At 38.2% G+C, this 24,364-nt stretch overlaps 1 protein-coding gene across 2 annotated transcripts in view; it reads right to left on the bottom strand.

The window, feature by feature from the left end:
* vps50 (VPS50 EARP/GARPII complex subunit) overlaps positions 1-24,364 on the bottom strand; it is a 203,357-nt gene that overhangs the window by 59,414 nt on the left and 119,579 nt on the right. The window contains exons 20-23 of one of the 2 annotated variants that reach the window (XM_007259800.4): positions 20,642-20,748; positions 16,866-16,987; positions 13,124-13,198; positions 11,495-11,575 (exon numbers count right to left, since the gene is read on the bottom strand). In XM_007259800.4, coding sequence (XP_007259862.3) covers positions 11,495-11,575; positions 13,124-13,198; positions 16,866-16,987; positions 20,642-20,748 — 385 coding nt within the window. The remainder of the gene's footprint in view (positions 1-11,494; positions 11,576-13,123; positions 13,199-16,865; positions 16,988-20,641; positions 20,749-24,364) is intronic. The other variant, XM_007259801.4, reaches the window with a different exon arrangement.

Below are 24,364 nucleotides of genomic sequence, written 5' to 3'. Positions count from 1 at the left end.
GGAGAAACACTGACATGACAAAAGTTATGAGGCAGCAGAACGTAAACTGATGAAGTATTACCTCAGGGAACAGCTCGGGAATGCGCAAACATGCACGCGTTGTGAGGTGTTATCGTGTGAGTGAGGTTTAGTCTCAAGTTGTGTGCCAATTTACCTTCTTCACCCTACAGTGTATCAAGAATATACTAAAGAAGGCATTACCACCCACAGTGTATCCTGCAGGTCAGTTTAGCGTTTTTTAGCTTCCATGAGACATGATGCTAATCACTGTCCCATTTGTTCCTTTAGCATGTCAGTGTATGTAAAAATGTCTGTAATTCTTTTACAGTCTACACTTGAATGGCATTTTAATTGTTTCACTTCAATATGTTTTACATTTTAAAGGTAAAATGATCTTTGCATCTAAATGTTTAACTAAAAAATTGATAGTGGTTTTGAGAATCGATGCAGTATTGCAATACTTCAGTATATAGATATTTTTCTTGCACTGCTACAAACCACTTCATCCTTTTGTAGCTTTGATACAGAGAAAATGACGATCTCCTTCATACATACCACAACACACACACACACACACACACACACACACACACACAATGACCTAGATTTGACTCCACCGTTTAAAAAAAAAACCCAAAGTGATCTTCATAAGGTAAAAGCTTGCAGACCTAGGCAAGCAAGCAGAATGATTAGAAGAGAGGCAAAACTTTCCAGAGACGGCGAGTTTATCTCGGGTGATGAATGATTTATCGAGCTGAACGAAAATAGCTACGTGTGTGTGTGGGGGTGGGGATGGGAGGGGGACTAAAAGCTCTGTAGACTGAAAAAGGCAGCCAGCGCCGTCTAAGAAACGGCACGAGGCAATGCGCCAGGCGGTCCAGCTGCGAAGGCGATAATGCTTTAAAGAGCTTTTAATTCAGCCGGTTGCTCTTGGCCACAAAGCGATATCATTAAGCCTGTGTTAGAGGCCAGGCCACAGTGGCAGAGTAAGTGTTCTCCAGGGAAAGGCCTCGTCTCCATCTTTACGTGTGGATCGTGGCTTCGGCCGAGCGCACTTTTACAGCTGCTGCATGTCCCTACCACCCCCAACCCCTATGCCCTCCAGCCCCACCCTCAGCCTAAGCTCTCATCTTAATGTCAGGGCCGGATGGCAATTTCATGCATTATAATGGCAGGGAGCATATGCTGCAGTGGGTGTGCAGTAGGGGCCTGTTGTGGCGGGAGTAAATGTGCTTTTAAAGTAGGACGCTTTTCCCACCGGAGGCGGTGCTATTATTGAGCTGCAAGCCTATATATCCCATCACTGCCCCCTGATGGCTGACCTAAGGCTCTTACCCATCATACTTCCATGAGAGCTTCAGATGAACGCTCAGTGTTTTTTAAAGGAAATCACAGCAGTCCATGTGATCACCAGTGTCTTCAGCAGTCTTTTGAAGGGAGCGCTAAACAGATGCTCTTCAGAGAATACTATGATGCTAAGGGCAATATCTTCCAGATGCTGGGCTGAAAATGTGACAATTTGGCTCAAGTTCTGCAGGCATGTCCAGATCTGCTACAGTTTCTCTCATGGGGCTTGGGGACTGCTGCTACACTGATTATCCATGCATACCATGCAGTTCAAAAGAAGGTAGCAAACAGGGGGATTTCCTACTAATAATGTCTCTCAGTGTTTCAGTTGCTACAAGCAAAATTACTGTGTTTTTTTTTATACTGTTTATTTCGTTGATATCTTAAAACTGCCCCGCTTATTCAAATGTTACCCAGGCTTGCTTACAACATCCAGAATAATGATTATTCGACAAATCATTCAGTCTTTTTTTGTCTTCATCCCAAATGATCAGTTGTCCTGACGTCTTCACCAGACATAGAGATGCTAGACATAACACTCTAAAGCATCTACTGCTAGCTCTGGCTGTCTGATGCATCTTGACAGCAGCAATTCGTTGGCTCGAGGTCCAGGGAGTGCCACTAACCACTGATGTCCCGATAAAACGATGAGGACGCAGAGCTGTCCACCATGATGTAATGTCTAGCCTCGCTGTTTCCACAACAAAGAACTACAGCAAATCAAATCAGGCTTAGGCTAAAGATGCCCATAACTCATTCCTGAACGATACTGTTTTAACAAGACACTAGGACATGTATCTATCCAACGCCCACATGGGCAAGCTTGTTCAGTATATGTGATCACCACTGCTAAAGGCAAAAGAAGCTGACAGACTGAGCAGGTAGGTGAGAGAGATAAACAGAGAGAGAGAGTGAGAGAGAAAGAAGGAGAGAGAAAGAGGGAGAGAGAATCTAAATGAGAAATACAGGCAGAAACAGGTTAAGGAAGAGACAGATAGGCTGAGAGGAGGACAGATATAGAGACAAAATAAAAATATTACTATGAAGGAAAACAGAAACAGGCTACAAAGGCAGAAACATAAGATTAGAGAAAAAATTTAATAAAACTAAAGAAACAATACAATATGATACTTCCAATACTGTAACTATTAATCAGCATGTATCACCTTAATCTCTCAGATCTTAGGTTTTTCTCAAGCTTTTACAATGAACAGGCCAAAACAAATGATCAAAAATGAAATGATTACAGCATTCTTTTTTTGCATTTTTGCATAAGAAGAATGCTGTATTTTTTCTGCTACATTCAGTATTTTTTATGTTTACTACACCAGATAATCCATTCTAAAAAACAGTCCTTTTAGAGAGGTAGCACCAACATCCCAAACCTTGCAAACCAGCCCATATATATGTACAGTAAGTCTGTAGTCTAAATACAGTAAAAAGAACACTGACAATGCTTAAGCAGCCTTTCTTGTTCTTAGCTAATATACTGTGGTCTCTAAAAGAAACGAAAGCATAAGATGTTTCCTTGTTTTATTGTACACTATTATGTAATACATTTTGTGATTTTGGTAAATCTGCATACCATTTAAAGTTTTTATACTGTCTACACATTCTGTCATAGAAGCTTTATAAATGCCCAAAAAAGAGAGAGCAAATATTAGTTACAGTCATTACTAATCATACAGTTTTATACTCTTTATATACAAAAAAATGAAAACATCAGCTTCAAATGTTGTAACAGTCACTGCCCACATACTTCTAATTGTCTCTTACATTGGCAAGGATGATAAGCAATACATTTACAAGAGTGCAGCTCAGAATCAAATGCCTCAAATGGTTACAGGGGAGGAGGTTGTAACAATGCACCACTATTTTTTTTATATATGTATTTGGGATATCTAATCTACTTATAACAATGCTACAGCATTTCAGTCAACTAGGGGCAACAATTTGAGCTTGACATTTATTGATTTCCCTTGCTGCTTAGATCACAGACAGATGTTCAGATGTTCTGCTACATAACTTTTTAATGTAACCCTGAATAATAATATCAGCTCCTCAACAGCAGAAAAGCACATGACCTGTATACATGTGATCTATCACATTGATAAATACTACAATAACTACATATTCTCTGTCTTGACTGAGTTATATGAACTTAACACACATTAACAGCCCACAAATACAGCTACAAACCACAAAAGTATACAATAGACCCAACAATAAATGCTTAATTTTCGTACAAGTACAGGTGTTTAACAAATATCACTAATTTGTATGTCTACAGGACGCCAGAGCAGCCAAAACATTAAGTACACATAAAACTCACCAGTCAGGCAGCCTATTACTTAGTTTCACGTTGAAGGGTAGCCTTTAAAAAGGCCTTGTAATATAATTTAACACAATATCTGTCTTATTTCCATGATAGTTAGCTAAATATTTAATTAATCCAGCATGCACACTCCGTTTTACGACTAATCAATGCACGTAGCGTAGCCCCTTCATCCGAGCACAGAGAAGGGGTTAGCCCCCCCCCCCCCCCCTAGATACTTAGCTAGGGTTCTAAGGCTCTTCACAAGCTGTTTGAGGACTCTATAGTATGCCCTTGTATTTCTCTGTGTAGGACATGCACTCCTAAAAACAGCAGCAATTTTAGCCTGACCTTGGACAGATCAAGACTTTAAAGACCAGGGTTGGGTGGTAACCATTTTTTTTATACTGCTATACACTATTTTACTGCAGTATACAATATTACAGTGTGTGAGGAGTAGTGTACGTTGTGCAACTAAACCAAAGGCGTATGTAGCATTATGCATTATTCTGCATGATTTTAAAACTGAAAAACAATAAAAAAAAAAGTGTTCAGTTTGCCTACAGGGTGACAGATGTTGTGTGGATGATGTGCACACTTTTACATCAATTATTCAATAAGCGATAAACCATCAGTTAAACAATTACAAGTGTTTAACTGCTGCAAATTAGGAAAGAGAATCTGATTAGCACTAGCTTAGCAGGAAAACAATCTCTTTACCACAAAACAAATTTAGATATGACTGACTACGTGCGCGAGTGTTCCAGCGGTCTAATGCGCTGCCACTATGAGCGGGAGGTCGCAGGTTCGAACCCCCGCTCATGCAGCTTTGCCATCAGCTGCCGGTGCTTAGAGGGAGCAAAATTGGCCCTGCTCCCTCTGGGGTGGGTAGATGGCGCTCTCTCCCCATCACACTTAAGGTGGCGCTGGGCGGCACAAGGCCTCTGTGAGTGGATAAATCGGAACCTGGCCGCTGTGCTTTCCTCCGAGTGCGCTAGCTGCTCAGGCAATGATTCATTAGCAGCAGCTCTAAAAAAGGGGTGATTGACCTCACACGTGTTGGAGGAGTGACTGACTACTACCCTAATTGTAAGACTTTAAGTAAGAATAACTCAGATTGAGTGACTTCTGTTACAGATTTCTTTTCTCTCATGGCATTGTATTTGTAGTCCACCTGCTAAGATAACCTTAGCTTATCTATTTTAGTTATCAATCCACTGCTGTTAACTAACAGAAACAAGTGTTGATAATAAAAACCTGTCTAAGAGACCTGTCTCAATCAAGTGACTACTGTTGGAGCGACAGGTGAAAAACGACAGGTGGACATAGAACAAAAACCTGTTTCTATAATCTTTTTAAATACTGTCCTCATTTGGAGATACTGTTAAAATGTTAAATATATGTTTATATGTATATATTTTTAGTACTGTTACTAGTTCACACACATTTTCTTGCTTGGTTAAACCATATGAGTATAGTAGTCATAGCATTGTGAATGCATGTTGTATGAAATGAAACTGTCTGTAATGCTGTAATCCATTCCAGTCTTTCCTGACTGAAAACACTTCTGCAGGAAGCATAAAGCTGTACCTGGACGTGCACTAGTTACATGCTTAATAAAAGATGGAAATGAGGAAAACCTGCAGCTGAACCATTTTATTACTCAACACTTCTGCTGCTGAAAGAAAGCCAAGCAGCTGGCCAGCAACACTTCTGCTATAGAGAAAGATCCCTGCTGGTTCACACACTGAATACAGTCTGTCCAAATGCTTGCACTGTGTTTTTATTCACAGTGTCTTTACACCCAATTGGCTTACAACACAACCCTGTCACGACCACCAAGCGTGACGTGTGGTCAACTCTGGCCTATTGTCCTGTTGGCTGTTGTTCAGGATACTAAGCCACATTTCAGCAGCACAAAACCTGGGCTGGGTTTCCACAAAAGCATATTAGCAGAGCAAAGATGATGTTAAAGAACCAACTGAACACTAAACACTGTCTCTATCAATTACAATTATCTTAGCATTAAAAATTATACTAATATTAACACGAACATTTAAAATGAATTATTAAATTATTAAATTAAAATTTCTTTATTTAACTAGAAAAATCGATCGGCTAGGTATCCATACACAGTCAATATTTAGCCAAAATATGTTAATGAAGATCAACCGATATTACTCTAATTTAATGGAAAATTCAACGGAAGTTATGAGGCTCTTCAGTCACAAAAAGCCACAGTTCCTCAGTCACTCAACAGAAGGAATAATGAAGTAAATGACACTTTTAACAGCCAGTGTTTCACTCATTGGCTCAGCCCAGCCCAGCCTGTTTGTTTTCTTGCCGTTCCTAAGTCAGACCCACATATTTACAGAATGTGTACTAACCTACCTACACCTTGATGACTGTACAGTGAGTAGTTATTAGCACAGCAACACAGCCGAGCTCACAAACAGCTCTAACAACATGTAACAGCAAATCAGCAGTCGGAAAGATAAGAGTTTTTTTTGTTGTTTCAAGCTTTACAATGCAGTTATTTTGATACAGGGATTCACAGAATCTTTCAGCTGAAGAACAACCTTAAATTCCTCAAGATTTTTAAAGTGGTTGATTCTAAAAAGTTAAGAACATTTCATTTTGATGCAACCAAAATGCAGAAACATTACAGAAGCCCTCCATGACGATGCATTACTAGGTTTGCCTGAAAAGGTTAATCTGGCATCTCCCTACCGTTTGATCACCGGTACTGGTGATCAGCCAATCCAGCTAAAAGATGATCTGTGAATATGGTAAAATCATACTTGGGTGAAGTAAACAGCTGTTGAATTGAATTTAAGCATCAAACTTTACTAAAGACAGTCAGAAAAACTCAAAGTACCACATGAGCATACTCTCACTGAGCTAACTCATCCAGACTGTGAGGGGTGGAAGGGACAGACACTATGGGGTGGGGGATCTATACAATAATAAGCACCTATTTGTGCTGAAGGTAGAGTGTATGTGGAGCACTGAGGGTTGTGGCGGGTCAATGCCCCTGGGGGGCCCTAATGGGGGCAACCATGGAAACCACAGAGCATTCATTTAATTAAAAAAAGGTCCATCTAAGTGTGCTGGGGCCGATTAACTCACCTGGGTCTGCTAACGGAGAAATAGGGGCCATGAGATGATGGAGCATGATGGAGTACAGGCTTAGGCTTAATGCACACTACCATTTCCATTCAGCTTCACAATCATTGTTATATAAGGCTGAGAGAGAGTGAGCATGCGATAGACAGAAAACCAGAGATACAGACACATATACACAGATACAGAGATACAGATATGTAACAATGCAAAATAATACACTGTATTTAATGGGGGCGCAGCGCATTGTATTATATTACCGTATTTTCACTAACATGTTAGCTTGTTGTGTTTGAAAGTTGCATTGGTTTCCAATGTTGAAAGTACTAAAATGTCCAAAACTGCCCAAGGCTACAATCTCTGAACTTCCTGTTAGTAATCATTAATAACTACAACTGTTTTTATTTGACAGCCCACATTGGACTGAAAAACACAAAGCACAATGGGGTCTGGATGGGGCACAATGGTTCCAGGACCCAGTTCCACTGCTTCACAGTTCAGCCCCCACTAGCCAATCAGGCAAGGTGCATGTTTTGGCAATACTTCTCTATAAGGACTAGAAATGCTGTTTGTGCATTTGCACATTTGTGTCAACAACACATGCAATTTAAAGTAGCTTAAACTATTATTAACAGGAGTGTTCCAAAATATATGTCAAACAATTGTATATAAGTAAAAATTATGAAGATACAAACTGCCATTCTCAGCTGAGAGGAAATCAATTGGTTCAGATGGTGAGAAACAAATAAAAGAACTACCAAGGCTCAGCCTACCATGAACTGGAAGCTGCTGGAACACCAGTGTTTGTTTTACATTGCCATTAAAGTGAGAGTCTGTCTTTCAAGAAAGAAGCCCCTGCTCCAAAAATGACACATCTAGCTTGACTTTTACCACAAGAACAAAGAAAACGTCTTCTGGAGAAAAGTCTTATGGTCAGATGAGACAAAGATTTAGTTGCTTGCCCACAATGACCAGAGGTATGTTTGGAGGAGTAAAGGTGAAGCGTTTAAGCCCAAGAACATCATGCTCCACGTCTGTTGTTCTGCCAATGGATCTGGTACATTACAAGTGGATGGGATTAAAAAAAGAAAAGTAGTAGGACTATTTCAGAATTCAGAATACTTCAGCATAACCTCAAACCATCAGCTATACAACTAAAACTTGCATATAACAGTGTGTTTCAACAGGATAGTGATACCAACACACATCAAAGGTGGTTGTGAAATGGATAAAGCAGGCTAAGATGAAGTTTATAGAAAGGCATTCCTGAAATCCTAACCTCAACTCAATATTGAAAATAGAGTCTGTGCACTGTGTACAACAGTCTAGTTCATGCCTAGAAATTAAACCCAAAAACTGTGGTCAAACAGTCACCTAGAACTTGATGGGGACCACTGACATGCCAAAAGCCATGAAGGTGAAAAGTGCCCAAACCTGTATAATTTGTGAGGTATTATGTTAAGAGTGAGGTTCAACACTGGACAGCATGCTCATGGCAAGGCATTGTGAATTATCTCAGTTCGACTGTGGCCTGAACGTGGATGCCAGATGGATGGAAGCATTTCTGAAGTTGTGTGGGTAATTTATTTAACATTACTTACAGAGTTGTGTGTAGCAGAAAAATGTCATAGAAGTGATAGAAGTAATGACACTCTCATTACTTCTATCATTTCTATGACATTTTTCTGGTACACACAACTCTGTAGGTAATGTTAAATAAATTACCAGCAGTGTTTTTCTGTTTGAACCAATAAACGACTCTGGTAGAAAAAAATGTATATGGACAAACACTGGATTGTGTGGTCTGATATTTAAGCACAATATGACCTGACTCTGTTTATTTAACCCCTTAACAGGCCCGCATTTTTGAAAAATTTCTGCCTGATATTACACACCTGAATCTTAAAGATTTACTGTATATTCAAGCATTACATAAAAGTGTTTCATGTTTGATCATAAACGTTACTACAAATTCTAATTGTAATTGTAATAGAAATATGTATTTTTTAAATCTAAGTAAATGTGCAATTTTAAAAATATAATGAATGACGATCATAAAATTGTCTCTTTCCTAAACCTCATTTTAAAATCAGTATTTTCCTGAATACAAACGAGACAAACCTTTTATTTTGTTACGGTTGTCTAGTTTTTATGTCTGTTTTCAAACATGCAGAATTTGTGTTTGATTCCTGTTACTGATCTAAAATTAATACGTGGAGTAGAGAGTGGACAGACAGCTTTTCTAAGTGTCCTGTAGGAGAGTCTTCAAAGCTCTCAATTTTTCAGAATGTAATTACCCTTTTTTACTGCAGAGAAAAAGAGTTTTGTATCACCTACACTTGTGGCCTGTATTCAAACACTGCACTATATATTGTGGAATGCTTCAACACCAGACCATATAAAATATGGACATATGCTCATTCATTGTTTCTTCTGAAATTAAGCTGGACTACATCTCTACTTTCCATATATATATATATATATGTATATATATATATATATATATATATATATATATATATATATATATATATATATATATATATATATATACAGTGCCCTCCATAATTATTGGCACCCCTGGTTAAGATGTGTTCTTTAGCTTCTCATAAATTGAGTTTTGTTCAAAATAATATAGGACCACGATGGGGAAAAAAAGGAAAGTCCAACCTTTAACTCAAGTAAATTTTAAGGGGGAAATAAAATCCCTGACTAAGAAATAATTATTCTTCATAAAATCACCTGTTCCACAATTATTGGCACCCCTAACAATTCTTAGGAAATAAATTTAATAAAAGTATTTCTGTCACTTCTACAGTAGTTTACGAAGTTGATCAGAGTATGTAGGAACATTTAATTAGTAATTCACAACTTCCTGTTTCCCTGGGGTATAAATATGACGTGACACAGAGGCCATTTATCTTCAACATGGGAAAGACAAAGGAACATACCATTCAAGTGAGGCAGATGTGTGTTGACCTTCACAAGTCAGGCAATGGCTACAAGAAAATCGCTACTCGCCTACACCTGTCCATATCTACTGTCAGAGGAATTATTAAGAAGTTCAAAACAACTGGAACAGTGGTAAACAAGCCTGGACGAGGACGCAAGTTTATTTTGCCACCACGCACAGTGAGGAGGATGATAAGAGAAATAAAAAGTTCTCCAAAGCTCACTGTTAAAGAATTGCAACAAATGGTAGCTTCTTGGGGTCACAAAGTCTCCAAAACAACCATCAGGCGCTATCTACATGCCAACAAGCTGTTTGGGAGGCATGCACGGAAGAAACCATTTCTCACTCACAATCATAAACGCAAACGTTTGGAGTTTGCTAAGCGGTACTATGACTTCAACTGGGACCGTGTGCTTTGGTCAGATGAAACAAAGATAGAGCTTTTTGGCAACAAATGCTCTAAGTGGGTCTGGCGTAACACAAGAGCTGAGTATGCAGAAAAGCACCTCATGCCCACTGTGAAATACGGCGGGGGATCAGTGATGCTGTGGGCCTGTTTCTCTTCTAAAGGCCCTGGGAACCTTGTTAGGGTGCATGGCATCATGAATGCTCTAAAATACCAGGACATTTTAAAACAAAATCTGGTGGCTTCTGCCCGAAAGCTGAAGATGGGTCGTCACTGGGTCTTTCAGCAAGATAATGACCCTAAACATGTGGCCAAATCTACACAGAAATGGTTCACCGCACACAGAATCAAGCTCCTCCCATGGCCATCTCAGTCCCCAGACCTCAACCCCATTGAAAACCTGTGGGGTGAGCTGAAGAGGAGAGTGCAGAGGAGAGGACCCAGGTCGTTGGATGATTTAGAGAGAATGTGCAAAGAGGAATGGTCAAAGATCCCTCTTTCTGTATTCTCGCATCTTGTGAAACATTACAGGAGAAGATTAGCTGTTTTGTTGGCAAAAGGGGGTTGTACAAAGTATTAACATCAGGGGTGCTAATAATTGTGGCACACATGATTTGATGTTAAATAATTATTTCTTAATGTGGGATTTTTTTCCTACTGAATAAATTCACTTGAGTTAAAGGTTGTATTTTACTCTTTTTTTCCATCGTGGTCCTATATTATTTTGAACAAAACTCAATTTATGAGAAGCTAAAGAACACATCTTAACCAGGGGTGCCAATAATTATGGAGGGCACTGTATATATATATATATATATATATATATATATATATATATATATATATAGCTACTATATTTAGATGCTTTGCTTTAGGGATCAACAAACGTATTGGATGGAGCTTCACCATTACAGATAACACAGTGTCACTGCTCCATAGCTCAGTGCTGGGGGCTTTATCCACCTCTTGTCCAGACCTGGCATTAGGCACGGTGCCAGTAGGTTCATGTTTATCTGCTCCTATTCAAGTCATGTTCACTAGACAAGCTGTTTGCACATCTGGAATAGTAATGGATGCTATTTAAAGGAGCTGAATGAATCCATTAGAAGAGGGGTCCAACATTTTGATTTTGACATTCTGTAAAGTATATGTAAGGATAATTTTTATCAGTATTGAATAAATGAATCAAATTGAGGAACCACCAAGCTGTGTTATAAAAATAAAAAAACACTGGAATTGTTTAATGTAGAACAATAAAACTAAGAGAGAGGACGCGTAAACAGGGGGAGCGACAGTGGAAAGAGAGAGAGAGACAGAAGTGCACGTTTATTAGGAGGGGGTTTTCTCTCACCATGTCTATGAGGCTCTCTTGGATGCGGTTGAGCGTAGTCCTCAGTCTGCTGCTGATCAGACCCAGCCCTGGTGATTCATACTGCAGGAAAAACACAGCAGAACACACACAGTGAGGAGACACTCCCTATCCAAAACTCTGGAAGGGTCTTTACATTTCCTTTTGTAAACCACACAAAAACACACATGACAACACAAAGCAATAAGAAAAAATATTCAGACTGGATCCTAGATATTCCTTTTCTTCCCTCACCCACAACAATCACTGTATAAAACAATATAATACACAAATACACACAGACACACTCACTAATCACGAATACACACACTGTACATGATGATCTGGGTGAAAGTAAGTCATCCTGTAGTGAACACGCTGGCTGTGGTCAGGCAGCTAAGCTGCAGTGAGCTATGATCTGGCAAACTGACCTAGACAGCAGAACAACTACAAACATGCGCAGAAAACCCAAATTTACGATGGGAACACGATGATAGTATTCCGGGCAATTTTACACAAGCCACACACAAGCCATGTTCAAGCAAACTGCACTCTTAACCTTACCACCGCTGTGTTGTCCTTCTTCAAACATTCAAAGAATTAGAATATTCAAAATATGGACAGAGCTAAAATACGAGATTTATTGACCTTTCCACTCGCCAAAACGGGACTATTTTCCCTAGGAAGGTGTTTTTAAGGAAGAGCGCTGACATTTGGTTCACATTGTGTTCACTCTTTGAAGAGGACAGACGAAACAAAACCAGACATAAATCTGACTAGGCCTCGATTTTGACTGCTGAGTGTTCTCACTTTCGAACATTGCATAAATACAGACTACATCACAGTTTATTCCATCAGACAGATCATCTGCACAACACTTGGGAAAGAGGTGAAGCTCCAGCAGCTTTAACGGTGAAGCAAACTGTATTTTGGGAGACTGCGGTAAACAAATGTCTAATAACTGTGCTGTTGGTCACAGTTCATTTGAAATGCAGGCTTATTTTAGAAAACACAGCAAAGCAAACAGTGGTTATCATACACACAAGAAACCACAAGAGCTGTATGATTTAACCCATGCATTAAATTCTGTTATGTTTAAATGTAATTACCAGATTATTTAATTACACAATTCATTGGAGAAGTTAATTTTGAAAGGAAACACAGAATGGTTGCACAGATTAAGAGGTTCCTACTGCTAGAATGTTGCAAGGGTGTTTTTGCACAAGGTTGTTGCAATGGGGTTGCTATAGAGTGCTATAGAGTTGCTAGGTGGATACAATGGTATTTAAATTGGTTGCTATGCTATGACATTTGAGGTGGTTAAAGGTGGGCACTATGATGTTGCTTAGTGGTTGCTAGGGTGTTACTATGTATGCTAGGTGGTTATAACAGTGTTTGCCAAGTGACTGGATAGGTTTTTTTATGTCGTTTTCTTTTTGGATATTTTTTCATTGTAAATGAAATATTTCAATGTAAACTCTCTCTTTTCAGGATTGATCATAGAAACACGTGGCAAGTTAAAGTGAATTAATATTAAACTTCACCTGCTTTGGTATCACAATGCTGTAGATAACTACAACTTCTAAGGGTTAATATACAGCTTCTTGTAAATGTGTGAGGCTTTGGTCTTACCCAGCAGCCGGGGGGCACCTGTCTGGAGCCTCCCGGCTGGCCACCTGGGACGGGTGTGGATGGACAAGTAGCATGCTTTGGAGAAAAAAACACATAACAGAACAAAAATGTGACAGCAATGTTAGACAAAACAGACAAAAACAGACAAGAACAGACAAAACAACACACAATGAACACAATGTTTCTGAAGTGTCCTAATCTCAAGATTACCTATCGTTTTAAAACGGATTGTCAACTGCCACCTAAACTCCACAAACAATATATTGAAGAATCACAATATTTAGTTTAGCAATATTGTATCAATTTTCAGAAGCACACTATAGGTTTTTGATTATTACTTTACATTTAAAGATTGGTATCAAACAGTGGTTTGGTTTGTGTTGTGTTTAAACCCAGACCACTAGATAGCAGTGCTGTACTCTGTCGTTAGACCCCACTGTTCTTATTGGACAAAAAGTAAAGTTCTGTTTTACTCAGAGTTAATATGATTTTTGTGTTTTATATGCTATGAGACATAATTTAAATTTGAATTTAAACAATTGTTTAAGGCATTACCGTATTTTTCGCATTATAAGGCACACTTTGAATGTTCTCAGAATCGTTCGTGTGCCTTTTAATCCAGTGCGCCTTGTGGCCCACACTAGCTTTTTTTGCTGCTTAGAGGGGAGTATTATCGGCTTGTAGCCTGCTCCCAACCCAGGCTAGCACTGCTGGAGCACTATTAGCATTACCTACTGACCGTGCTCGCTATTTCCCCATTCAGAGGGGAGTATTATTAGCCTGTAGCCTGCAGATAACCTCGACTAGCACTAGCACTGCTGGAGCAGCATTAGGATTACCCTCTAATGGTTAGCCACTAATGCTAATGCTCCAGCCTTAGAGCTGAAATCTAATCGGGAATCTAAGCCTACTGTAAATAAACGAAAGCGCACTACTCACCCAAATAAACAGTTTTCAGAGAGAAAGCTGTGTTAATTAACCTTTAGTGCTCATTGACTTTAAAAGAAAGTCTTTTTTTATTACAATTTTGTTTACTTGTCTTAGCTTTACTTAACTTAGTTAGCTACCACCCACCACCACCATTATAATAAAAGTGCGCCTTATGTACGAAATTACACCAGAAAACAGACGTTTATTGATCAGTGTGCCTTACAATACGGTGCCCATTATAATGAGAAAAATACGGTATATCGCTCTGCTTACAGGATTGCAATATACTGCAATATATTATTATCATAGGCCTTGTATCGTGATCTGTATCGCATTGCCATGTTTGTGTCAATCTGTGAAAGTACATGCTTATGTGACAGCACTCCACTGCAGAGTGCAAGCAGAACCAGCTTCTGTAAGCCAAGCCTGACGAATGGCTGACAGGCGGTCAATAAATGTGCAGTCCTCCGCTAATGTTCAAATTAACTTTCTAAAAAGAGCTATTCGTTATTGAGACAGCCGTGTGCTGCTGTTACCGTACTGCTAACATCGCTACGCTCAGCTTGCTCTGCACTCTCCTCAACTCGGAGGAGGCTCTTCATCACTCTGGAGGTGATTCAGTTTTTCACAGGAGTCGGTGTATCTCTACATCTCCATATCTTTCTCTCTTCACCCGTTCTTTCCACTCACTGCTTTAAAGGCAGGTTATTAACTGTAAACTCACAAGCTTCAGTGCTAGGCAAGGCAGAAGTGATATTGTGAAAGACGTAAAATGGCATACACCCCAAGCAACCCCCCCCCCCCCCCTTTATGAATATTAATGTACTTCATTACTCAAAGAAATAACACACAACACACGGCAGCTGAAGTCTTTATGTGTTCGGAGTCAGTCATAGGTCATGGCAGAAGCACACATGCAAATCGATTTCAGCTGCTTGGTAAATATTCATGAAACTATTAGGATTTCCAGTGTTGCCACAAACCACTCAAATAAGACTGATGACTGATATGAATCAAATATACCGTGGTAAGGAAAGGAAAGAGTGGAAAAGGAGAGAGAGAGAGAGAGAAGTGTGAGACCAAAAAGAGAGACCAACAATGGATAGACATAAGTGTGTGTCCTAAATTAAAGCTCCATCCCTAACACGGCACATAAGCTGATCTCCCCTGAATAGTTATTTCTGCCATGCACATAAGCACCAGCTTACCTTTTCCCACTCCCTGGCCTCATGAAGACACTGCTAGAGAGGAGTTCTTTCCTCCTTTCACAAGGGAGTTAAGCTTTTCAATCTTTCGAAAAAATACTTGGGAATTTTGCACTCTTTCTTGGAAAATTGGGGGGGGGGGGGGGGGGGAACCTTAACAACGACTAATAGCTATTTCTGTACATAATCAGCAGTTAATCTTTTCCCATTTACTAGCCTCATGAAGACATTGCTAGAGAAGAGTCCTTTCCTCCTTTCACAAGGGAGTCAAGCTTTTCAATCTTTCGAGAAAATACTTGAGAATCTTGCACTCTTTCTTGGAACATTTGGAAAAAAAACATGACTAATATTTATTTCTGTACATAAGCAGCAGCTCATATTTTCCCATTTACTAGCCTAATGAATACACTGCTAGAGAAAAGTCCTTTCCTGCTTTCACAAAGGAGTTACACTTTTTAACTCTCTTGTTTACTCCTTTCTAGTAAATATTTGGGAATCTCATATTGTTTCTGGGAAAACTGAAAAAAAAAAAATTGGAAAAAGAAAATATGTAAAAACAACTAAAGGCTACTTCTGCCATGCATATAAGCACTAGCTGTTCCCATTTCCTGGCCTCATAGAGACAATAATTGGGAAAATATTTAGGAATCTCACAACTACTAAAATTAATTTCTGCCGTGCGCCAGCTTTTCCCATTCCCCAGCATCATAAACACACTGCTAGATAAGAGTCATTTCTTCCTTTGATGAGAGTAAAGATTCTTTCTTTCTTGCACTTTTTCTTGGAAAACTGGGGGAAACTAAAAAAAAAAAAGTTTTCTACCAGGCATATAGCATAAGCATATATTTCACATTCCCAACCTCCTATACACACTGCTACAGGACAGCACTGTCCTTTTCAAAAGCAAGATCAGCTTTTTAATCTTTCTAGGAAATAAACATGGAATCTTGCACTGTTTCTTGGAGTAATGAGGGGAAAAAAAAACTTGAAAACTACTAATAGTTATTTTTGGCATAAACATAAGCACACCTAACCTATTATCTTACCTACCATAAGAATACCTTTCCTTTTCCCCAGCCTCATAAAGACACTACTAGAGACGCCTCCTTACCTCCTTTAACAAGGGAGATACATTTTTTAATCTTTCTAGAATTTTTTCACGAAAACCTCTCACTGTTTCTTGGAAAATAGTGGAAACATTCACTTAAAAACTACTTTTAAAACATAAATAAAATACTTTATGCGATTGGTATCAACCCCCCTACGCTTCAACATTCAGAATAATAGGGCACACCCCTAGCATATCAGACGCTTGCTCAGTTTGTTCAGATAATAATGGCGGTAATTATGGAACAGTACACCCACAGGGCCCAAGAGCACCGCTGGAAAACGCGAGACCGCTGTGATAGCTTCATAAACATTTCATTTTGTGCTCACACGTGCCATGCAATGGAAGAGGAGGGACGGAGAGAGCATAAAAGCTGCATTCGCTTCGGCGCGAGTGTTGAATAATTCATTATCAGTGGGCCGAGAACTTTGTGTGTGAAGATTCAGGACAATGATGATTAATGGAAGGAAAGGCTGTCAGAGACGTGCAGGAGCCATACCATTTCATTCCGGCCGAAGAAGGTGTAGACTGCGTACAGGTAATAGTCGAAAAGCTGGGAAACGCAGTGGATGACATCAAAGGCGATGGGTTTTAGAATGTTCATCATCTGCATGTACTTGCCTGTGAAAGAGAAACACAACAACATGTGAGTTAATACACAGGGGGACGGGAAAGTGTTCTCCTAGTTATTAACTAGGACACAGTAATACCAGTACTGGAGGCCAGTGTGTGCTTCCTATGATAACAATAAAGCCAGAAAAACTTCAAACCATGTTAGCTACAGTATACGCACTTGGAGGAGAAAGTCAGTTGCCTATTCAAGTGCATTAATCAACACTAACATACACTAACCTGCTAAAAGTCACGAGACAGGAACCATCATCACGTCCCTCAACGTGCAGTCTACTGTCTGATAGAATGATCTACCCAAACACAGGTAGCTACAATCATTCTCACCAACTGTACTGTCCACTGTGGGTAATAATGCCTTTAATGTGTCCTGGCACACTCATGACACATTAAATCCTCAAACAACTTCAAAAATGGAATGTCCCATCCATCTGGCACACACCATCAAGCCCTGCTCCAACCTCGCTCCACTTCTCAAACTCCAGCTCACAATACCAGTATTCAACCATATTTACAAGATAACACCACACAACTTATACCAGGTGTTCCAAAGCTGTCAATTTACATACTGCTATTCCATAATTTGCATTTTGGCATATACATCATGGTTCATGCTGAGCTATGGGTGTTAAAAGCAGGGCCACCTTAACTATTAAGAAAGAGCTTTAACACTCCCATGAACCTTATCTCATAATCTTTATTTAATAAGGCCAGCACTTAGACTGTTGGACCAGAATTCCTTCATAAAAATCCCAATACTCAGTGTGAGCGAAAAAAAAGAAAAAAATTGGCTTATGAATTTCTATCATATTATATTTATATTATATTATTGTTTGATAAACTTTGCCACAGAAAAAAAAACATTCTGGTTCCAGAATTGACAGTTTTATTAAAAGATATGTGAGTACGAAAACCCTTTTAGTTAATACAGAACCTTAGAAGTTTGTTCACAACACTGCACAGCACCTTTATATTTTTAAAGTGTATAAAACAAATCATATTCTATAAAACCCTGTAATATTCTTTTATACTTACAAAAACAAGGGTTCAACAGGCCATCGTATCAGTAAACGTTCCTTCAGCAGGAATCGGGTTAAAAATCTGCTCCTACAGCAGTCAATAATGCATCTAGTGCATTTCAGTCTCAAGTCAAGAAATGTTCTCCAGTCAATCATAACAGAATCTAATACTCAAGGTGCATCCGTCATTTCTGTTTGGACAGTGCATTTCCATGCCCCTCAGGCTCCCGAATTAAAATGAAGAAAAACAGTAATAAAGAATACATACCAGATACAAGATAGTAATAATGTTAGGATTGAATAACAGCCAATGAATGTTAAGAAAATTCACTTAACTTTTTTGCTGAGGAAAACTATATTTGTATATCTCAAAGCAAAGCTGACTTCAGTCATATTCGCCCAAAAACAAAATAGAGACGAATCAGCACAAAACAACACCGTATAATGAGCACAGAGAGACGACGAGTGGAAGGCTTTTGTGAAATAAAATTACTTAACTGATAAAATATATATGTTTATTATCTGAAGTGTAATTCTCAAAGGATTTGAAGGAACATTTTTATTAGCAGAAAAAAAAACTATGAAACCTATGAATCAAGGAATGCAGACAAACAAGAAAAATGTCAGAACCAAGACAATTCAAGCTACACATCTCTGTCAGAAGTAAACCTGCATGCGTGGAATGCTTCGGAAATTCTTCTTTTTTCACACAGGATGCGACACATGAGTCACAAGTGGATTCTGTATGTGCTGTGATGAGAATACAAGCTACAAATGCCTATATTATCTCTGTGTTGCTTAAAGAATAGGAATTTAATGGGGACTAAATAAGCATAGCTTATTTAAATAACTGTTTACAGAAATCACTGCTAATTGCATGTTTTAATTTTGTTAGCTAGCTGTTTTGTTTACAGTATCAGGTGACAAATGGCTTGTATTTGTACTGAAAGGTCACAACTATTAGGAATGGTAATTTTACAAAGGCATGTGCCTTGGTACTGTGGGAACTGTAGTGGATTAAGGACAATGCTATGGATGTGTTTGCTCTGCATCTCCTCCTTTCTGCCACTTAATTCTGAGAGAGTATTTTTTTTTTTTTTTATCTGTCTTCATTCTTTATATGGATGTGGATAATGTGTCTGTGTTATTGTGTGTGAATGTGTGTGAATGTGTGTGAATGTGTGTGAATGTGATAATACACTGCATTTGCTAACATTCATCTCAGGGAGGATGCTATACCACAGTACATAAAACAAACTGTAAACTGCACTTACTATTTGTTAAATAGTAAATAAAAAGAAACCTTGGTTACTCCTTTATTCTTTACTCATTATATTGAATTTGTAGTAAACCATGAGGTCCAAACTGTGATGCAAACCGAATTGTGCATTTTGTGGACCATTAAAGACCATTACTGGCCTGTCACAATAAGATTTTCTTTTTTTGGACAATATATCGTCCTATAAATTATTGTGATAACCCATATTATTGTAATTTTAAGAGTATTATGTTATAGACTCATTGCCTCAGCCAAAGAAAAAAAAAAAGAACTGCAGAGGGTTGTGAGGTAAGCGGAAAAAACAATTGGGTGTTCTTTACCCACCCTGGAGAAATTACACAGTTCCTGTTGTCTTCAAAAAATACGAAAAATTGTGATGGATAAATCCCACCCTGGACACCATGTTTTTGAGCTGTTGCTGTCAGGTAGACCATACAGAACTATAAAAACTAGAACAAATTGACTTAAAAAATAGTTTTTACCCCACCCAAGTAAGAGCACTTAATAGCACAATATAGGACTTAATAATACAACATGGGACTGTGAAATATTTTTAATAAGTGTAATATTTTTCTTTATCAACAGGGCACTGTGCAATTTGTCATCATTTGCATTGTGGTTTGTTTGTGTGTTATTGTTTTCTTGTTTCCTGGACAGGATTGCACTTCTAATTCTAATACTTGGTCTAATGACAAATATTCTATTCTAGTCTATTCTATTCTAATCACTGACTTAATAGTAACAGAACATAACAAAGCAACTATACATTTTTCAAGACCAAAAAATAAATATTAATCATAGTTTGCCAACAATCTGGAACAATCTGAATCTTACACCAACTACAAGTACATTAAGCTAGTTGGCAGAAAGGTTTTGTACTGTTTCTGCCTAGACACCACAACAAATGATACTGCTTCAGTGATGCGTGTCACACGTGGTCTCTGTGAAAGGCTACATTGATTAGTATAGAAGTGTATTGCTTGAGGCACAACATGTTTATTGTGTGCAAATATTGGTGCAAAATGAGCTTATGAAGTAATTACAAAAATACAAACAGACAGAAAAAAACTACTGAAAAATATTTAATGCATTCATTTGTGCTACCTTAGCCAGTGAATCAGATAAAAAACATATATTTAAAAGACTCGATTTTTAAATAAGACGATCTGGATAATGTAAAACAGCACTAATGATCGGAAGCCAAGAAAGCACACAGGTGAGTCTCAGTGCGCACCTCTGCCATTAGCTTATTAATTGATGGGCAAATTGAGGTCCCTTGCACTGGGTCAACTGCGTCACTGTTCTGTTACCGTTAAGTGGATGTAATGTCAGTGGTCAATTACTCACCAACCAGCCGGATCACGTTGAGGGTGGTGTTGGTCAGAATGGGGGCGTTGGCTTTGTTCAGATTGTAGTCGGACCTCTTTCTGCTGCGCAGCGTCTCTCTGGACACGCTGATTAAAAAAAGGAACATACAAGTCCAGGGTCAGCTGTAGTTCACCGTCTCAGACTGATTCAAAATTAAATGACGCCAAAATAAAATACGCCAAGTTCATCAGTTCATCAGAGTTCATCAGTTCCTCCGAGCCATGGAATTAAAAAAGGTCCTAATTACAGTGCTTAGAAGAGATAGATACTGGTCTGATCACTTAACTGTATAAATTAAGGAAGACTGAACTGTAATGTGACAGCATAAATTTATAATGATAACTGCTTTTGGCTTAAAAACATACAATAACAATCACTTCGAAATATGGTGTTTTGCAACTTTTTATAGTAGATTTTATAGTAGCAAATGAGAAATGAATGGAACCTTTTAAAATGTATTAACCTTTTAAGCTTTAAGGCCTGTGTAGCTGTCCACATTTATATTTCTATGCTTATAAGCCAAATTACATATTAGTTTCATAACAGTTACTGAAGAATTTATAGCAGCAACAGAATAATTTATAGCAATTACTGAATCATTTACTGTAGAAACTAAATCCTTTATTGCAGCTACCAAATTATTTATAGCAGGTACTGAATCATTTATAGCCTGTACTAATCATTTATTGTAGGTAATCATTTAAAGTTCTTACTGAACTGGTAATAGAAGTTACTGAAATATTTACAGTTATTACTGAATTATTTATGTATCAGTTACTGAATTTATAACAGTTACTGAATCATTGATCATCATTATCATTTATACTGTACTTCTAACAATAATTTAAAGCTGCTTTTGCATCACTTTGTAGCTGTTTTCATTTATATCAGTTTCTGAACTGTTTATAGCATTTAAAAAGTTGTTTACAGCAGTTACGAAATCATTAATTCCTAATTAAATCTTATATTGTTTACTTATTTTTCAGTCATTTTAATTTTGTAAAGATTTGGCTTCGTTAAAAATGTATTCCAATGTAAATGAAGGTTGATTGATTGATTGATTTACAGCAATTTAAGATTCACTTCATTTACAGTTGTTGCTGAATTGTTTATAGAGGTAACTAAATAATTACTGAATTATTCATATAAGTTATTAACTCCTTTGTCATTAATATAGTCAAATGATTTATTAACATTATTGAATCATGTATAGCAGTTACTGAATCATTTAGTGTCATTACCAAATACATTTTTATCAGTTACTAAAACATTTGCCATTAATAAAAAATTGCCAAATTACTTACAGCAGCTACTAAATCATTTATTATATGTCTTTATTGATTCGTTCTTAGTTGTAAATGACTTATTTAGAGTAGGGAATCCTTCTGGAGGTGATGTGTTAGAGTGGGGAACCACTCAAACGTGAAGAGCAGGGTTGGGAAGCACTGCTACTGACTTTCTCTTTTCTCAACCTAAATTTACTGACTAACCTTTTAAAAACTAATTTTTTATTTATTTATTAATGCACATTTTTGTTCCATATTTGTGTAAATCAGTGCATCACAACATTTTGCTCTTTTTGGCAAAACGTCTGTTAGTAGCACAGTGAGAGTGTATTATGTTGTATGCTTCCTCCAGTGTGTTGTGTGTGTGTGTGTGTGTGTGTGTGTGTGTGTGTGTGTGTGTGTGTGTGTGTGTGTGTGTGTGTGTGAAAGAGAGAGAGTGAGTGAGTAAAATGTTCCAAGAATTTTCTTTAAAGTACCGCCCATGCAGAATTAATAAGAGGTACTAGAAGAGGTGAAGAATAATTGCTTGAGCCTAGCACTCTGTCAAGGACCCCCGCCTACGAGAAGCACAGCCTTTCAATAGGAACACAATCTCTTGACTGTAATGTACCTTGTCGTAGTAGTGCTGAATTGAACGTGCAATTAATCTACTCTTAGACTGTCTTCTCAACAAAAACCTTCAAAAAAAAAAACGTGAAGAATTAAACCTGAGAGCACACTTGAACCAACCACTAATGGCTTCATGGAGTAAAATGACAGCATCTATGACATATATGTTTAATGCATTTACATATGCTACTCAGAATTCTGCCAATTTCACTTTCAAGCAGCGTAGGGTGGGCATAGCGTCCTCAATCCCTCAACAGCTGGCAGTCTCGTACAATTAGCGTTAAGTATGCCGGTTTGCTGTAGGAAGAAGTGCCAGTCACTGCTTTGGGGCTAAGCAGATGAAAGGGGCTGCATTAAACATTCATCAGTGTTTATAACTTAATGAGTCCTCTAATTACACTACTACTGATCTGTGTGACATACACACTACTCTCAGTACTCTACTATAATTACAAGGGCAAAAAGAGAAAAATGGCACTATTTAGCAGAGATCTACACTTCAAGGTCTTCAAATAAGACCTTGATTTTTATTTTTTTTTGCTTGTTCCTTTTAAAAGGGAAACCATTGAAAATTCACTGTAACCAGAGGCGGTGTGTGAACTTACAACAAGACCACATGATTTACAGTATTCAATATCCATTTAATTAGGAATATATTCCATGTAGATGCATTTTGTAGATGACTAAAGACTATCTGGTGATGCACAATGGCTCAGCCACCATTTACCACATCAATAAATGAATAATGTCCAGCAGAGGACCACTGGTATGTGGGGCCCATGACTTCTCATGTCTATCAGTGTACTTTGTCTGTTCACACTGACAATTCCAGCCAGATGATGCCGGTCACGATCATTACTACATACTGTGCTGTCCACCGTAGATGGTAATGCCCCTATGACATATTTCTAGCTTACATGTTACACTGTGGATCAAGGAATATTAAAGCTGGCACAAATTCAGAAATATCCTACATATTCAACTTTTTATTTATGAAGCACTTTTAATAATTGTAAAACATAAAATAAACACTCAAACAATAAGACAAGATAAAAAAAACAATAAAAAGTAATTAAAAAAAACAAATAAAACAGTACAAAAAAGGCATAAGGCAGTGAAGCCCACCCTGTGCTTCACTATCAACTACTAGACATAGAGGGGGGCCTGTATAAATGATTGTAGAGGTGGTGCTGCACAGGGTTCATAACTCTTGGCCTGTGGTAGAAGGATGTATAGTATAAACTGCTACTTAAATCCACTGCACTCTAGGAAATCAGAGGCCATTTTGATTCAAGGGACTATTTTAATGAAACAAGCATGTGCTTTATTCAACTACTTAATGAAGATTAAGTGAAATTGGATCTAAAGGGGAGCCACATGGGTTTAAAAGGCTCATTCTTCATAGGATAATGAATCCCTTTTTCTCTCATAAGAGGCTAATGATAGCTTGCTTTGCACACTGTACATTGTGTGAGATTCAGCAGCAGTGGCAGCTCGCTATGGGCTGGAATGCAGAGTTAATAAATTAGATGACTTCCTAACTTCCTATCCTTGTTGAAAATCAATTAGGAGGCACTGTGGTGATTGCTAATTGCAGCGTGTAAGACGTGTACAGCAAACTTTTATTTATTCACAAAGACGTCACTTGATTACAACTGGTTATTAAATGCTTTACTGAGAATTTCCAGTGGAAAGATTGTCTCCGTGTCTAAACTGGAAGTTAAATACATGCACAGGAAAATAATGTGCCAATTAACGTCCCGCCAGCAGTACACGCAGAGACTTTGGCATCATCCTCTGTAACGCA

Source organism: Astyanax mexicanus, chromosome 3 (assembly GCF_023375975.1).
Source record: "Astyanax mexicanus isolate ESR-SI-001 chromosome 3, AstMex3_surface, whole genome shotgun sequence".
In the NCBI taxonomy this organism is placed as follows: domain Eukaryota; kingdom Metazoa; phylum Chordata; class Actinopteri; order Characiformes; family Acestrorhamphidae; genus Astyanax; species Astyanax mexicanus.
Note: the sequence above shows the minus strand (reverse complement) of the source record. Positions and strands in the feature narration are given on the sequence as shown.